Here is a 19443-nt window from a genome sequence, read left to right on the forward strand (position 1 = left end):
ATTATCAGGGAAATGAGTGTGAAACTGTGTGTGAACCCTGCAGAGATTACTGTACTTTAGTATAAGGTTATCCTATCTCCCATTTATTAAAACGAACTTATCCAATTTATCCAATAAATCCATAGGTGTAAGCCTACTGAAAGTATTAAACATTTAAAAATTTATTTAACAACTTCTGTTATTCAGTACTTAATGTTTACACATGTAAAGCACACCAATCTTCCAACATGCTTAAAACTGCAAGGATAGTTTCAAAACATATCTTGTAGTTCCTAAAATGAACAGAATTCTTTGCTGCCATGCTTTAACTTAATTGGTTGAAGTTCAGCTTTAGTTTGAATTTTTCAGTGAAATGTTTTGTACAAGGTCTCCATTAGAAAACATATCATACCTTGGCGATTTTTTACATGCCTTATGATCATGATGAAGAAGTAAATTAGCCTAAAGCTCAGTGTTAGAATGACAGTGTGAGCCAAAAACTCAAAAGTCCAAGTCAGACAGATTTATTAGCAACCCTGATATTTTTGTTACTGACTGCTGGTTCTTGCCAATCTGAGATCTGTGTTAAGTACTTCAGCAACACAAGTGGAGTGTTTTTAACTTTTTATGTCACGTTATTTGCCTTAAAATGTATTTGGACACATACACATTGTACTAACCAGCATGGCAGTTTTAATCACAACACCTGGTGTTAAAACCTTCTAAGTAAAGGCCACAACTCAATTTAAAGAATCCTGTAATCCAGCCAACTTTTTTCAACTATCAAACAGTAAAATGAGTGGCAAATGCACAAGTTAATAGTATCATTTTGAGACATTACAGTATTATATATTTTTTACAGCATACAGTTCCTTCTTCTATATATTTTTCTTTCATCTTCATTAAAGCTTCATTATAAAGCATTAAGAAATTATAAATAATTTGAAGGATGGCTTACTGCCCCATGAAATTAAAGCATTTTCTGAAAGATATGCAAGATTCAGCTCTACAATTCTAAACAAACTAAAGCTAAACTTTCACTTATTAAATTAATTTCATTTTTTTAAGCCCTGTGATGTAACTAAATCTAGACATTTATTTTTGTTTAGGTATAGAAGTGGCTAATTCTGAATTTATAGATAACATCTAACCATCAACATTTACTTGTGAGTTTGTTTGTAGATTGTACATTTTAATAAAAACACCAGTCAAAATGTTACTTGTTTTAAAATGTTTATAAATTCATAATTAGTCATTTTTAAAACTAAACATAGACAATAAGTAGAATGACTCAAGAGTGTTAAAATAATAAAGATTTTTATTCCCCCTGAAATTTTTAAGCAGTTTTGCAGCTTATAATAAGCCTTATCATACTTTTGTTGCAGTTTTCCAGGAATGTAGAGAGCAATTGAGATAAATGTCAATCTATAGGATGTTTACTGTAACAAAATCTTGTAATATGGGGAAATTTGCTCCTTAATAACATGGTAATATGACACATGCACGCACGCACACACAGATATATATATATATATATATATATATATATATATATCTGTTTGACAGGTCATCCTGGAAATGATGGGCCACCAGGGCTACCTGGTGTTCAGGGTATGCAAGGCTTAAGAGGAATGAAAGGTCAACCTGGTGATATTACAATAGGACCTCCTGGCCAAAATGGTCAACCAGGAGTTGGTGGAAATCCTGGAATTCCTGGTGAATTAGGTTCCCGTGGGATTAGAGGTTTGTTGTTATTGTTTTTGCTGAATATATTTAACATTAATATTGCATAGTTTCCTTACTTTGTTTGTACAGGGCTATATGCTAACTGCTCTGGAGTATTAAGATAAAAATTTTAAATCAGAATTTGAAAACATTACGTAAAAACTATGAAACATATTATATGTGTCTGAAATATTATAGTTTTTCTTCTATCAGATGAATATCATAAAAGGAAATAAGGAGTTTGAGACTTAAAATGTTTTATAGTTAAATATTACATTTGAACAATGAGTAAAAATATTTTTATAACATAAGTGATGAAATATAGTAAGAACATTGCTGTATCTGTTTACAAGCCTTCATGTGAGTGTAAGTTAACTTTAAATTAATTTTTTCAAACATTCAATTTTATTTGATAGTTGGATCACTAAATTTATGATGAGTATAGTATACTGGGATGAACTGGATGTCTGCTACTAGGATAACAAGATGCTTCTGTATTTCAGTGTACCTTATAATTAGTTGATAATTCTTATTATAGGAAACAAAGGATTTCCTGGGGTAGGTGTAAACAAGGTTGGGCCAAGAGGTCCACCTGGAACTCCTGGTATACCTGGCAATTTTGGAATTCCAGGTCAACCAGGTATGGATGGAGTAGATGGAGCTCCTGGACCTAAAGGAGATGAAATGAATCGCTGTATAGCAGAATTAGGGCCAAAAGGCAGTCCTGGAGAACCTGGACTATCTGGTAAATAATCTGTATTGTGTTTTAATACTTAGTGAAAATTACAGTAATAATAACAGTCTTTTGTGATAAAGTGATATATTATATCACTAAAGAAATGGAGTTGTTGGTGAGAAAAATTAAACTTTCATTTTGTAAATTATTAGTTAAAAAATGATTGGATACATTTTTGTGTGGAAAATCATTCAATATTTGTATTAAAAAAAGGATATGAAGTTTAATTTTACAGTACTCTGCAAAGTGTTAGGACAAAAGATTATTTTTTCATTCTTTCTATTTTATGAGGCTACTTCTTCCATGCCATTACAGAATGCAAATTTCAATACTATGATAGCATTTCACTGATTTCTGTTGACAAGTGAATGAACCAGGATGATAATCCCCAATGGCATGTCATAAGGATTCTGCTTGAATGAACAAACTGATTAAATTTAGTGTCTGAACTAACTGTCATGGATAAAATAGGTGTAGTTATATTTCAACTTACTGGTAAATCATAAAAAAGGGTAGAAACATTGTTTTATTAAATAAATACAATCTAAAAACTAGTTTGTCTCTTGGTGTTTTAAATTTAGCATATACTGTTATAACCTATAGATGGGTTATAAATCGGGCTAAATATATTTTATTATTCACATTGTGTATATAGTTAATTCCAATAAATTATTATGTTCTGCTTTTAATTTCCATATAATTAAAGATAAATTTTACAACAAAGTAGTAACCAAAAAAATAATATTGGTTTTTAAATTTTAGGCTTGACAGCAGTAGTGTTAATAATAGTCTACTAGTGTTTGGTATTAAGAATTTATATTCAGGCTATAAGTATTAATACATTGGTTAAGACTAGTGGTTAAGCATTCACAGTTTGCTAGGTGTAATAAGTTCAATGAGTAGGTTTTATCTTGGAACTCAGGATTAACACGTCCTTTTAAGGAAGCAAGTAGTGAAGATGTGCAATTTCTATGTAGAGTTTGTTGGTTGAAGGAGAAGTTGGAGGTTATTCTAATCATTGTAGAGACAATACATACAAAAAAGTGTAGATTGTAAGAAATGACATCAGAATTTCAAGAGGAACTTGAGTATTTACATGAAAGGGATACTTCAGTTAACAGTGACTTTCAGGAAGGTAGAAAGAGTATTATTAGAGAAATGTAGTGAATTTAGTTGTAATGAGCCTATTCTGTTGAATAACAAATTGCAGCTCTTGACTTCTGCAGATGAAGAACTATTGTAGGAAAGGAAAATAAAAGTCTTATAGAAGGATGTCGATGATAAGGAGATTATAGTTATAGGTGAATCCTTGACAAGGCAAGTGGATAGAATAGTCTGTGTGGTAAGTAGGGAGAAAAGAATCACATTATGCTACCCATTGGTGCAAATGGAAGATATAACTGATGGAGCATGAGATATGATAAAGGGGGGCAAGCAAAGATGAAGTTTTTGCAGTACAAGTAGGGGCTAATGATCTAGGGAAAGATGGGTCTTAGGTCTGAGAAGCTAATTAATAAGTACTAAGGGTTGATAAAGGCATAAAGATAAAAAGGCCATAACTTAATTGTATCGAGGATACTGCCCAGAATTAATTATGGGGATGAAGTTATTTGTACATTACTAGGGCTAAATGATAGGCGTAAGTTAGTATTTAGGATGAGCAGATAGGCTTGCTGTAGTTATGGAATCAATTCAGTGGAAGAATGGAGCTTTTTGGAATGGATAGTTTACATTTTAATAAGATAGGGACTGGTTTGTTTGCTAAGGCTATTAACTCAGCTGTAAGGGAAATTTGAAACTAGGACTAGACAGTAATGAGGACTAATAAAAACGAAATGTAAAAAGAATAAGAGGCAGAGGAAGTTTAGCACAGGAAATAAGTGTAGTAGTAGTTATAATGTTAGGCTTCATTGCCATTATTATAATACTAGAAGTATGAGAAATAAAAAATGATGACTAGAGCATTAGTATCAGTGGAAGATTTTGATGTAATAGGAATAACTGAAACATGGTTAAACATATTTGATTTTTATAGCAGAAGACTGGATTAATGTTACAAGTGGGGATCCTCAGGGCTCAGTCTTATGGCCTTTGGTTTCTGATTTTTGTCAATGACATAGATGAAAGGGTAGTCAATAAATTACTTAAATTTCCAAATAATATTAAAGTCCTGGGTGTTGGGAGCTATGAAGATGATACTTTCAATTTGCAAAAAATATTTAGATCATTAATTGTGTTGGATTAATAGGTTTTAATTGTAATAACTACAAGATAATGCATGTAGGTTATCACAAGTTGAATTGTAAGTATAATTTGGATTGAAATAACCTTAATGGTGTCATGAAAGAAAGGATCTTGATGTAATAGGCAATAAGTCTCTAAAGCCATCTAAGTAGTGTGATGTAGCTAGTTGTTAGACAAATACAATATTGGGTTGTATGTACAGGAATACTGAATACAAGTCTAAAGAGGTTATAATTTGTTTATATTGGTCACTTGTTATGCCACATTTTGAATATTGTGTTCAGACTTTGGCTCATTATCTTAGAAAGGACATGGAACTATTGGAAAGGGTTCAAAGAAGGGCTACTGGAATGGTACCTGGGATGGAGGGGTTTACATATGAGGAGGGGCTAAAATCTCTAGAAAACTAGAATCATCGACACAGATAAATTCTGGAAGACAAGAAAAATCAAAGAATTATTTTATATTAACACTATTAAACCTTCATTAAACAGAGATTCCAGATTAGAGGGGATTAGCCTGGGGCTACCATTGGTGAATCTACAGGAAATCTCTCCTCCAATCAGAAACAGTGATAATCCAACCAATCATAACACGCTCTTCACAATCCACCAGTACTCTATAAAAGATCGACAACACTTACACACACACACACACTGACCTGAAGACCTCAGTTTGGACATTACTCGTCGTCATTATCGGAAAACATTGGCAAACACATAATGGATTTAAAAATTATAGAAAAGTATTTATTACAGAAAAATAAACATGTTATACTTGCACTTTGGGAACTTTATTACATATTCTTTGATAGACTGTTTAGGCAGAGTATTCATGATGAAACTTTGTAGAATGGACGGCAACTGCCTGTTGTGGAGACACAAGTGTAGAGGAGGACGTTTTGAAAGTCTTTCGCCTTTTGTCTTCAAGTGGAAGGTGGAAGATTTTTGAAATGTTGTCCTCTACATTTGTGTCTCCACAACAGGCAGTTGCCATCCATTCTATAAAGTTTTATCATGAACACTCTGCCTAAAGAATCTCTCTCAACTTGTTTTCTATTGCAAAAGAAAAGTTATGTGGGACCTGATTGAAGTGTTTAAGATTAGAAAGGGAACTGATAGTGTTGATGCATCATCTCTTTTCATATAAATTTTGGCAGGGGAGGAATCATCTTCAGCTAAGAAAATTTTATTTTTATAACAGGGTGGTTGGCCTTTGGAATGGGTTGCTTTCAGATGTTGTAAATGTAGTAATTTTAAATAACTTTAAGAGAAAGCTTAATAGCTGTGTGAATCATAAGGGCTCACTTTCAGGGTTTTTGTTGTTGTTATTGTTTAATAGTTTTAGTTTAGATTAGAAGATGGAACAGTCTAAATGGACCAGTAGATCCCTTTTTGTCTCTAATCTTTATATTATGTTATATGTGACAACGTATATGAATTATAAAACCTGGTTTTAAGTTGTTTTTTTGTTTAAGTTAATTTAACTTAGAGTGTATAACAAATAAGATATTATGTTATATTAACAATTTAGAAAGAAGCTTACATATAGTAACAGTATATGCTAGATAAAAATCAGTTTTATAGTACTCTGCAAATTAACATTGATAAATACGTTTAACTCTCTCAATACAAGGTTGATCTATTTGACCGACCACATGATCTCTTTGTACTCATTTAAAGTTTTCTTAGATTTTATACTTCTAATTTCAATATAATGTGTACATTTTCACAAAATTTGGCAATCTTTCAGTAAATATTTTAATTCTTTCACATACAAAAAAATCATACTTTTAATGAAGTATTTTGAATAAAATAAAGATTTGTCCAAAAATATGTTGAATATTTGTTTTGAATAATCATAGTGAAAAGTTATTTTCATGTTAAAATTTAACATGATTTAAATTTAAATTTAAATTTTTCATCATCTCAAAAATTTCAAATTTTCTTTGTGTAATCCTTAAAACATACTAAATGCATTTCAAACATTTTTGTCAGTAAAACTTTATACTTTATCTGTTATTTTCTCTTCCCTATTTCAATAGAGGATCAGTCAATGTGACTGACCTTGTAACTACCAAAAAAAAATCAAAATAAATTTAAATTACAATTTTTTTCTTCAAATTGTATGTGATTGCACTTTGAATCATGTCTAACTACTATTCCCGCCATTATAAGTTGTAAATCACTTGCTATAACATTACATTATCCACGAACTACTACAAGCTGCTCACATGAAACATGTTTTTCATATTACTATTATTTATTTTACCTAATCTAATCTTAACTAACTTAAAAGGTTTCCTATTTTTATATTTTAGTTACTTTTATAATTATACATGAAAAATAAACATGAAAAACAAGAAATAAAGTAATTAACTAACTTTCGTTTTTCTTGATGTCCATTGTTGAAGAGAGTAAATCCTAAATTTTTTTAATGATAGCAATACACTCAATTTTTATTTAATTAACTAATGCACAAAACAATCAAGACTAATAACATGCAAAATTTAGACAAATTTTTTTACCTCTCAACATTTTTCTGGCTTTCTAACTGTGCAACAAAAGTCATTACAAATTCATCCAAACTAGTCCATAGCTTTCTCATGGAAACAATGTTGGTATACTAAGTGAAACGGAAATATAACCATTCAGAACATAACATCATTTGATAGATAAAAACCTTGACTTTCTATTTCTTGTAGGTAATATATAATTAAATGGCATAGAGAGCTATTAACAAATTCTGAAAGGAGGATGATATGCAGGTGTTGCAGGAGGAGTCTGATTTTCTATGTAGTAGCTCTGTAACCAAGCAAAATTGAAGACTATAAAAAGTATTGTTTCTCTGAGCAATAACAATTTTATACACAGTAATTTACATTTAATTTTGTACTTTCTCAAGGGGTGGTGAATAAATAGAAAGAAAGACATTCACTCAAATCTTGTGTCATACCCAGTAAAGGATACCAGTAGCAATAGAACTAACACTATATGTTTAATTTTGTTGTCATGCCACAGCTGAAAAAACATAGAGAACTGTTGGTAGAGCAGAGGAGTCACATAAAAGCTTTAGATAATGCTGGTTGGACTGTCTGACAAATTGCTGCAAACTTGAAATGCTCCCCAAACAATGTCAAGTACACCCTAGATCATGAGATTGTGACAAGAAAATTTCAAAATAGGAAAGGAAGAGGCAAAACATCTAAATTCAATGATACTGATTTAAGTATCTTCATTTATGCAGTCTTTGGGACAGAAGGAAGACTGCCACCAATCTCAAACATGAGATAAACGACCACATGCCAAATAGGACTCAACAAGAATAGAACATTTGATCATGTAGCAGATAAAAAAACTTTACTTCAGTCTTCAAATATTGTCAAGAAACTTGCTGAAAAATACAAAAACTTGACTGTTGGTGATTGGAAGTGGGTATTATGGACAAATGAGTTCAAAGTGTAAATTGTATGTCCATTAGTTTGCCCCCCAAGTTCACCATGCCTTCCCTCTCCCTGCCTGAGAATTCTTTTTGGCCCCTGTTATCTTTTTCCAGTTATATTTCTTAGGTATATGATGTTTTGTCTCTTGCTTCTAAATGTTATGACCTAAGTCCTTTCCTTTTATATGATTCTGCCTAACAGCCTGAGTTGGTTTTTCCCTCATCCTCTGACATTTGAGTTCATGCTGTGCATTTTGCCTCACTAATGGGCAATAGCATTATTATACTCTGTCCCCCATGGGCTTCAGCTCAGTCTGCTTTCTCTCATCAATGGGCAGACTGTCCTTATATAGACCACCTATTATTGGATTCTGTTTTGAGAGGAAGGTTCTGAATTTTTCCATACTTCAAACAAGTACCCTGATTTCCTGTCTTTATTTTACTATACCATTTTTGTTGCAGTACCTCTCCTAAGTTCACCTACTAGCAGAGGCTCTTGCAGGATCCATGGGGAGGTTCTTTAGTGACATTCTCTTCCTCCTCCCTTCCCCATTGGCCCACCTGTTGTCTTTGGTTCTAGCCCTGTTAACATTACTTATTTCTTGTAAGGGCCTTTTGGGTAGTGATGTCTTATTTTCACAGACATGTTCTCCAGCTCCTTATCTATATGGCCTCATTTTTTGCAAGGTTATGTGTTTGAGATTATTCCAGAGTCTTTAGATTCAAGTATTGCTTCCATCTAACACCAGTCCACTTTTCTTTTCCATTGACCTGTTTACCCCTGTCAGAGCTGAGTGTAGCACCAATTTCTGTTTCTCAAACCTTCCTTCCTCAGCCCTTGCATGTTCCTTCTTCCTGGATTGCCACAGTTCATCATTTTTCATGATGATGCATGGTATGCCAACAATACTTCTGGCAAGTCCCCAATGAGTTTCATAGCCTACAGTCGTTAGTGGAAATCTTTCCTATCCAATGTTTTGGTTAACAAACTACTTTTAGAAGGTTTCATCGTCCCATTCTTACTCCTCTTCCCTTATCCAGCATGCCTGTTTCCTTCCTCCTGGATTCCTGAATGCACCTGTATCTTTCCAAAGTGGTTGAAATCTTCCTCACACAACAAGTGAATGAATTTTCTTTACTCAATTCAAGGGTTTTCCTCCTGCTGGTTTGTAATTCCTATAAAGACCAGGAACTGGAGGCTGGCCATTGATCTGTCCCATCTCACTCATTATATTCACGACCCACATTTCACTATGAAATACTACCTTACTCTTCAGTGGGCTTTATCTACAGTCTTTGGATGGCAAAGATGAATGTCTATAATGTTTATCTTCATGTTTATGTCTTGAAGTACTCTCATCCTCATCTTCAGATGGTCAATCATGGTGTGATATAACAATTTTGAGCCCTACCTTTCAGATTGACATGAGCACCTTATGTCTTTTGTCAATTAGTGGGAACCTTCACTATAATTCTTCGTGCCCTGGGGTTGCACATTCTTCTCTACATTTATGATTGGATTCTTCTCACTCATTCTAAACAGGGGTTGACTTGTTATATTCGTCATTTTTCTTCTTGAACCTACTCGAGTGTGCTGGTTGATCAGATTGGTGATGTATTCTGCTCTGTGTTTTCTTCAATACCCATCTCAGTCCAGCCCAACCTTCTCCTCTCCAGGTTTGTCCAGTGGTACAGACAATTTGGGATGCTATGTTTGCTCCCTCACTTTTCAGTCATGAGATCTATTGCTTCTGGAAATGTGGTCTTTGATGACTCATCTCATACCCCTTGGTGAAGCTTGTATGAAGTCCCTTTAGTGGATCTTCCACAATCATGGAACCTTACTTAGAACCATTTCCTTGCTCTTGTAATTATTCTTTCCTACATTTTTGATGACCTCTGATGGTGGTTGAACAAGGCTCATACATAAGCAGATCTTTCACTTCTTCCTCTGTGGCCAACTTTACATCAGACCACAGTGTGGCTTCAGGTTGTTGGTTTGTGGTGGAATGTTCTCTTCCTATCAACATCCTCAAACTCCTTACTGTTTGTTGAGCTTTGAATTATTTCCTTCTATCTCCAAGAGTCAGTTAGTAATGATCCATTCTGACAATTCAACATGGGTGGCTCATATTTACCACTAAGGGTGTACCCACTGGAGAATCCTGTGTATCTCACCTTGAATTTTTTTTGAATCACATGATCATCCCATTTCTTTGATAGCATGTCACATCCTGGGTGCTTTCAACCTCATCATAAATCATATTTCTTGACCAGACAAGAGTTTACCCAATGGAGTGGTCCCTTCATGTCCTTGTTCTTCAGTGGTTTTTGTGATTGGTGGGGAACACCATATAGAGATGCATTCACAACCACTTTCAATCATCAGTTACTTTTCTATTGGTCTCTGTTTCCCATCTTCAACTTTTAGGTATAGGTTCCTTCACTGAGGACACTGTTTGAACAAGTTCCTTATGTTTATCTTCCTATCCACTTCCTTCACTAGGTAGTCTCTCTCTTACATACCAATCCATGCATAATCTTGCTTATTGCTCCTTACTGGCCCTCTCAACTGTGGTATCTTTATTTACTCCAGTTATAGCTGTTCCCTCCTTCCCTCTCCCCTTATTCCTAATCTCTTCATGAAATTTTGCCATCAACATTTCACATTCTCCATCTTTATACTTGGCTTTTGTTCAGTCCTTGGCAAGGAGAACTAATACCTTAGGTTGCATGCCACTTCAGTTATCTCTTTCCCTTTGTCTTGTCTTTCAGCCATGGCTGTTTATCAGTGGATATAGAATGTTTGTTACACATTGGTACTGGCCTGGGGAGTTTCAGTTTCTCGTGCAGTGGTTGCTGGTATCTCTGAGTTTCTTTTTTGGCTTTTGAAAATGGGTGTTCAGTCTCCCCCATAACCAGGTTTCAGACAACCCTATTCCACACCTCAATTTTTTTTTTTTCTCAATACTTACTTTAGGGCCTTCCCTTCACCTGTCCTTACCCTTTTAATCTTTTCTTTCCAGATACATCAGTAGCCTCTATGTCCAGTGCATCTTGACAGAGACATTAATGTTGTACTTCATTCCATACTTTACCTCTGTTTGAGCCTACTGACTTGTATTCTTTGTTTCACCTATCCTTTAAAGAGTATTTCCTTCTTTTCTTGGCCTGGGGGCATTGTCAGTCAAATATATAATCACTATAGCTGACCTTCACATAGTGTACCAACCAACACATCTTCTGTATATGGAACATTCCTTTCTTCACATTGCCTCAGCAACTCATGATGATAACTTCTTCTTTTTTCCCATTTCCTTTCTACTATTTTGCCTTTACCCTCATCCTGATTTTTATTGATTTCTATATGCAGTCTATCTTTTGTTGTTATTTTCCCTTCACAGCTTCGTTTAAGGGTTCCTATTTCCAACTATTTATCCTCAGGTAACCCTATTTCTCTTGGAATCTTTCTCCATTTACACTTATTAGTTCCAGAATGTACCACCTATGCACTGCATGAGTAAAGCAGAAGGGAATAGTTATCCATCTCTGCCATTGTCTCATCCCTGTGACAGGTATAAAAGTAACCTTGTAACTAGACAGTCCTACAAGTGTATAGTGTGATGGTTAAGATAACTTGATCAGAATCTACTATAGAAGCTAGACACATATGATAAAGTACAAGCATTATGATATTTATTGGGTTTCCTGGTTTTGAACTAAACCATGGAAGAAATTAAGTTTTGTTTTCTAACTGAAATAAATCCATAGAAGGAGATAGTATGAGGTGTATCCTACCTCACATTATCATAAGTCATATGGAAGAGAATTTTTCTTTAATTTTAACAAAAAAGTACATTGGATAATAACACATTGAAGCCCTTATCAGCTTGTGTGTAAACATGGATTATAGTGTAGTGTCTTGAGAGGTTGTACTATCTGTTGAGACCAGTGCTATAAGCTACCAGAGCTTCATGTCTCAAGTAGACAACTCTCATCTGTGAGTGATACAATATGATTAATTTATTATTTGAATAATATAATACTTTATCATGTAATATAAGCCTTCATTTCACCTTAATGTGTTGTTGTTTATTAAAATGCAAATTGTATTACTATACCTGTTACTAAAAATTTTATTATAAATATTTCTGTTTGAATGCAATTTTGTACATTAGGAACACCTGGTCTACCTGGCCTTCCAGGACCTCATGGACTAAACGGAATAAAAGGAGAACCAGGTATCCCTGGTGTTAATGGGCCAAAAGGATATCCAGTAAGTTTCTGAACATTATTAACTGAAAAAAGGTTTTGAATTTTTTTAAATATTTAATTAATATAAGTTAGGAAATTATAAAACACAATATATTCATGCTCAAAAGGATTAAATCATATACAGTGTTTTTAATGATATGTAATATTAAAGATTTTATTTCTTGTGCATGTGAATAGGGCCAAAGGGGATCGTATGGTATAGAAGGTCAAAAAGGTATAAAAGGAGATTATGGTGAAATATATGGAGATGGGTTTGGAACAAGTTTGAAAGGTCTTCCTGGTGACATTGGACCTAGGGGTTTTCAAGGTATTAATGGCATAGCTGGTGAACCAGGACCTGATGGGCCTCAAGGAGTTTATGGAGCTAAAGGTCAACAGGTAAGTTATTTCTTAAGGCTGGAAGCTCCTTTGGGTAATGTAAATTTCTGTAACTGTAGAATGATAATTAGATAATACACTCAGACAGTAAAAATAATTTACCATTTTTTGCACCATATTTCTTAATATAGCAGTACTTTCCAAGTATTAAATGTATAGTATTTCAGAAGATTTACCTGTTTTTGATGCTGTGCTTGCTTGGTAGTTTACTTTACAACTATATGTATTCTCCATAACTTAAGGTAGTAACTTATAAAGTTTAATGATTTCAGTAAAGCACGTGAAGTAGCCTGAGAGCATCTTAAGATATTTCCCACCATGCATAAAATAAACAATATTTAACTTTGTGGCCATTCCTGTAAGAAATGGGGAGTGCCATACAAACATATACTAAAAGCTATGCCTGGAAGAATTTAAATGGCAAACACTATAAAAACTGTATATACATAGGGAGTTAGAGAGCGACACACACATTTTATGCAATAAAGAAATATAAAATAGTTACCTTCCAGTACTTTTCCTTCCTATGCACGTTAGCATTTCCAATCTGTTCTTTCAGGCGACCATTTAAATACTCTATATTCAGTCATAGTAAACAGTCGTACTATGTGCATCTGGTACACATGTTATTTGAGTTGAGGGATAAAAGCATGTACAAGATGTTGCATTCAAAGAATATAAAGGGAAGTCTTATATATATGATCATGTAGTAGAGGTTATTCTTCTAGTTTGAGATGAGAAAAAAGTAAAAATTCATCAGATTCTATCCTTTGTAAAAGCTGTCTTTGTGTCTCTCTGTGATGTTGTTGTTAGTATGATATTGTGAAGGTTAGAGCAAGAGTTAGAATAAAATTACTAACATTTCAATTTCAAACATAATAATTCTTTAATATTTAATTAGCCAAATATTTCATAGCTTAAATATATTTTTAATGGCATATATATATTTTAAGCACACATATACACTTCTACATTCTTTTCTTCAGCAGCCATAGCTCTTGTTCACTAAACATTTAAGAATGCATGATGCAGTTAGTTCTTATCATTACCATTATTTTGAATTATAGTATGTGTTATTTTGCTGTAAACAGAAAAACAATAAAGATCAACTCAATTCAGTGAAAAGAAACTCATTATGTTACTTATGGATATATACTTCAGCTTCAAATAATACTGCTCTTACAGAATAACTGCATATAAACAAGTTATATGAATTAAATGTAATACGTGAAATAGAAAACACTTTCAACTACTAATTCATGAAGATGAGAAAAACCCATTTGTAGAGAAAAATATATATGTAAAAATGGCTGATATGGGTAGAGAAAGCACTATGTAGAAGAGCGAACAACGTTTTGACTGAAGAAGGTCAGTCAGTAGGTAATCTCCTTAATCCTACTTTTTATACTAATGGTACTACTACACTAAATGATTATTTTCTGGGTATTCTGACATTCAATATTTCAGAGATAAGCCTACATGATTTAAATTTGACATTTTTCTAAAATTAAAATAAACATCTAATGTGTAATTATCTCTGAAAAACATTACTACTCATTTACCCACAACCAGAAAAAATATATTATGCCATCACAACTGCAAACAAAGAAATTTACCTGGTGCCAGGAAATCTGGCATGTACTCAATACATCACATGAAAGGTGAATAACTAGAGAATTCTAAGTAAGTTGAAGTAGACAGGTTTTAGATTGCAACAAAATCATTTAGAATTAGATAGTCACATGGTTACTGAAAGCAAGCAACTCAACAAGCAGTGGTGGCACTACAGGAATGCAGAGGGGGAGCATTTGCACATCTAAATTTTCATTGCCCCAAGTTTAACCCTAAATACATAAAGCAACTGTATTATGTATAAAAAGAAAACATTTGTACATGCACTACCATTTTGTGGGATGTTTTTTTTTTCTTTCATGTGTGCTAGAAGTCAACCAGATATATCCTAAAATAATAGGTAATCATTTTAACCTTACTTTTTATATTAATGGTACTACTACACTGAATGATTCTTTATCTAGTTAAATAATGCTTGAATAAACGTTATTCATCAATCCACTTTTAAATGGACTTATCTCCTCTTCCCCCCCATATATATGTGTGTGTGTGTGTGTGTATTGAAACAAAATCACTAAATATGCTACAATGGTCAAAAAACCTTCTGACCCCTTGTGAGTGCTTTAGGATTTCAAAAGTCAATACAAATTACTTTTTGAAACAAAATCTTGCCTCAATGTAATATTGATTCTAAAAATGTAAAAGTTAACCAAATGTTGCAATAAAATAATTATAAATGAAATTCTTATAAACATTATATTGTTATAATGTAGTGTAAGATGCAACACTAATGAAATGCCAATTTGGCAGTTCACTTTAAAGGAATAATTTTCTTAATGTGATGCAGTAATCAAAAAGAGTAATTTTGGTTTATTTATAACTCTTTTCTTTTTTAGGGAGCTTATGGAGAAAATGGATTTCCTGGGCCTATAGGTCCTCCAGGATTTCAAGGACCAATTGGACCTCCTGGTGAACCAGGATTTATACTTTTTGCTCAAAAAGGAGTTAAGGGCCGAATTGGAGAACCTGGATATACAGGAGCTTCAGGAGCAAAAGGTCTAAAAGGTCAGTTTAAAGATGTTTTTTCACCTTCATGCATAACAAATATCTATTACCTTGTACCACTGCCATGAAGAATTTTTTGTGCACCACAAACATTGAACAAAAATCACAACCTCTGCATGTATCAATATGTATTATTCCAGCTTGGGACAAAATTGTCATTAGTCTTGTAGCCATTGACCAGTAGGATAGTTACACATCCTGCATGGGTAGTAATCTCCATGAGCACTAGCATTTGATTAAACTTTTGTTACAATTCTTAATGTAATTTTTCTTTATATAAAATTTTAAATATTTCAGTTAAAACTTTGCTTCAAAATATCTTCATTCTGATTTCTTCTTTCAATCAAATTTCTAATCTTGCATTATGTATCTGCTATTGTTGTTTTAACCAAGCATATGAATTTCATTAAATACTCTTCATAAAAAACAAACTTGTTGCATGAGTTTCCATCTTTAAGTCTGTTCCTTCATCTTGGGGTTTTTCTTTTTTCTCTCTCCCTCACAATATCCATCTGCTTATCTTCATCCATCACTTAATCAACTCCTAGGCTCTCTGTTCTTGCTTCACTTTAATTATATAGCTTTGCATCATGAATCTCCAAGACTTATCGAGGAAGCTTTCAATACCTGTCTTTCATTGTGTCTCATTTGATTTGGTTTCTTCATATTTAGAAGCTACTTAGTTAAGATACCTTTCTTGCAAGTTTTTACTTCCCTTAGTCTTATATAAGGGATCTTTTTATGACAGCCTTCCTTTGAGACAATGTTTTTAGAGGCATGTCTTACATATTGAAGAGTTGAGCTGAAGCTGTTTAGTGGCAGTCTTTTCTAATTGCTTTGATTACCTTTTGTTATGTAGAGTGTCCCAACAGGTTATTTGTATCCTCTGGGAGACTCATAGAGTTGCCTCTCAACCTGCTCCTTCTTAGAGATCTGGTCATCGTATGTTACATAAGTGATTTGCATACAGTGTCACCCCTTGATTTCAATCTGGCAGGGGCTTAACCTTCTCTCTTTGCACAACTGTGAACTCTCTTTGCAAATGACATATGGGTCACACAGGCTTTTTCTGCCATTTTGCATTCAACCTCCTCTTTCTCCTTCTCTTGTTGTCTTTTCTTCTGATCTCATGCACCTTTGGTATCTAGAAGAAGCTGTACCTTCTTTATATGATATGGATGCTGTGGAATAGTTTCTTAATCCCCATTTTGGGATTTTTACTCAAGTCTTTTTGAAATTCCCAACAAGATGGGAGATTGATGCTCTGTCGTAGATCTCTCATCATTCAGCCAGATTTTATCATTCCTTGGTTCTAAATGACTGTTGTTGTTTTTTTACTCTCCTGGGCTGTGAATGAACCAAATTAATATTTCAGATGCATTTCTTAATATACTGAATTGCTTGCTTATCTCTTTTCTTCACAACAATTAGATATTTTAGTTCATATCCCTCCCCTTCCAGTTAGCTACAAACAGGTTATATGTGCTTTTGCATAAAGAATTTGTTTGTGTGGTGTCCATTTTACTTCTGACTCTTTCATTTTCCAGTTGAAGAAACATCCACTTCTTCTCTCTTCTCACTCATGAAACATGTCATTTGAGTTGGTTGGTCAAGTACTGCAAGTCTGTTTTGAGTTCTGCTCAGTTTCTGATTTATTTGCTTGTCCTTTTCAATTTGTTTTTATACAGGCTCAGCCATATGTTTTTTTTTCATCTTTAAGATTTGGAATATTTGGTTACCAAAGCTCTAATAACTTCTCTTCTTCATACACAAGAAGTTCTGTTTCTTTTAGGGATTCCTTGCTTAGTTTAAGTCCCTTGTTCCTCTCAGACATATTCGTTATGCCCCCTTTAGTGGAATATGACCAAAAATTCCCTATTATCTTTAGTAACTCTATCCATCTCTTCACTGCCATTTTGGATAAATTTGTCCCATATAACTCTGGGTATCCCTTTTTCCACTTTGCCCAGACCTGCACCTGTTCACTGATATTCCTCTTTCCAGGTGAGGTAATTCTGTTTCTAAGCTCCTGTAACGTTTTTTGTGATCATCTTCAGTCTCCTCTGACTGATAATTACGTGGTGATATATTCAGACAATTCTATTGCCTTACACCAACTGACAGAGAGACACTCAGTATCAGGATCTTTACTTCATATGAGCTTTGAATTTTCGTTTCTATGTTCATGTCAATCACATTCAGTTGTCAATCTGTCATCTTCTGGAAGTGTCAAATCTGATAGTGGATTAACTGTGTCACTTGGATTGGATCTTTCCTATAGACGAGAACCTATGTTTCATTATATTTTTTGTTTGTTTTTTAATTTTGTGCAAAACTACAGGAGGGCTCTCTGCACTATTCATCCCTAAATTAGCAGCTAGAGGGAAGGCAGCTAGTTGTCACTACCCACTGCCAACTCATGGGCTACTTTTTTTACCAACAAACAGTGGGATTGACTGTCACATTATAACACCCCTATGGCTAAAAGGACTAGCATGTTTTGTGTGATGAGGATTTGAAACCATGACCATCAGATTGCAAGTCAAATGCCCTAACCGCTTGGCCATGCAAGCCACATTTCATTATGTAGGTCTTCTCGTGTTCCTTGTTCATGTCTTTGACTACCTTTTTTTTTTGTTATCTTTCTTTCAAGGTTTACTTTCTACTTTTTGGTGGCAGGAAACTTTGCTCTTACATTTATTCCTTAGATGTCTCCTGCACAACTTTATCACAAGAATAGGTTGATTTTAATCATGAACAACTTCTTTCTCTCCAAAAGTTTTATTTTAAATATTTTCTCCAATCATTTTCCCTTGTATTTCTTCTCTGTATGATTGTTCCAAACCCAGTTGTCTTCACTGTGTTTTTTGGGGCAGTTCCGTTTTATCTCACTCATACTACTATTATACATGTCAGTCACCATCATTTATACTTGGTCTTGGATCACTCTTCTTCTTGGAACATACTGCTTTCCATTTTGAGCAATTGGGTTTGTCAACTTTTCCAGTTTGCTTCTTATTCCATGAGAGAGAATGCCTGTTAACTTTATGAGGTAACCTCTCATCAGGTTTATCATCTTACAACTTTTATTTCCTTTCACTTACAACATCCTCAGAGTAAGATCTTGCAAACTAGAATTTGGATAACCCCTGGCACATTTGTCTACTGTTACTTACACCACATGGTGATTTTTCTTCATCTGAGTTTGTTTTCCTCCAATCTTCTCAGAGACCAGTGAGTTGAATGTTAATTATTTTGTAATTGTTTTCTTTTCACATTTGTCTAATTGTGTGAGTTGAAAGGGATCTTCCACCAAGCAATGCCCCATTAGGCTACCTTCAGTGGGTAACGTGCTCAATGGGTTTTTCCCGATACGTTTTAAGAAAAGAGCTCATCTTTGTCATTTCTTTATCTGTACTGGCCCCTGGCTCTGCCACCAATTTTAATATAAGATTTCTCCTTTTTGTTGTGCAAATAGGTGACTAAACATTTCAGTAGTTAATACATTCCTTACCAGAAAATGTATTTTGTGTACATTTTTACTTGTGTGCAAACATTTTATCCTTCCTCCTTATTTCCAGTGTATTTGTTTTGCCTCATCACAAATGAGCTTTTGTTCAAATGTTAGTGCTCATGGGGGCTACTGTTCATGAAGGATGACTCACCATCCTGTTGGTATGGGGCTATAGCCTAATGATGACTGCATAATAGGTTGATGTAATGCACATGAATATGTATAGGGTTGTTACTTTATTTAAAGCTCATGAAGTGTGCAAAAATGTTCACAAAGTGGTATGAGGCAGTTGATCTTTGTTGTATCTATTTGAAATATATTTTCAGGTAAGAAAACAATTAACTTAGGATTCGATCTATTTATTATATTACTTTTTGTTTTCTAATGAAACTTGATCATGCTCTGTTATGTATTTAATGTTAGAAAAATACAAAATTTTTGTATACCTTTCATATAAAAATTCCCATGAAAAGTTTCTGTGTTCACTCACTGTAAGTATTTTTTATAACTACCA

The 19443-nt window shown here is 33.8% G+C and overlaps 1 protein-coding gene across 1 annotated transcript in view; it reads left to right on the forward strand.

Annotated features, from left to right (window-relative positions):
• The window catches only part of LOC143236631 (uncharacterized), a 202202-nt gene that overhangs the window by 113518 nt on the left and 69241 nt on the right, over nucleotides 1-19443 (forward strand). Inside the window, exons 17-21 of the mRNA XM_076474973.1 lie at nucleotides 1546-1722; nucleotides 2243-2449; nucleotides 12304-12401; nucleotides 12578-12778; nucleotides 15247-15415. Of these exons, the coding sequence (XP_076331088.1) occupies nucleotides 1546-1722; nucleotides 2243-2449; nucleotides 12304-12401; nucleotides 12578-12778; nucleotides 15247-15415 (852 nt within the window). The remainder of the gene's footprint in view (nucleotides 1-1545; nucleotides 1723-2242; nucleotides 2450-12303; nucleotides 12402-12577; nucleotides 12779-15246; nucleotides 15416-19443) is intronic.

This window comes from Tachypleus tridentatus, chromosome 13 (assembly GCF_004210375.1).
Source record: "Tachypleus tridentatus isolate NWPU-2018 chromosome 13, ASM421037v1, whole genome shotgun sequence".
NCBI lineage: Eukaryota > Metazoa > Arthropoda > Merostomata > Xiphosura > Limulidae > Tachypleus > Tachypleus tridentatus.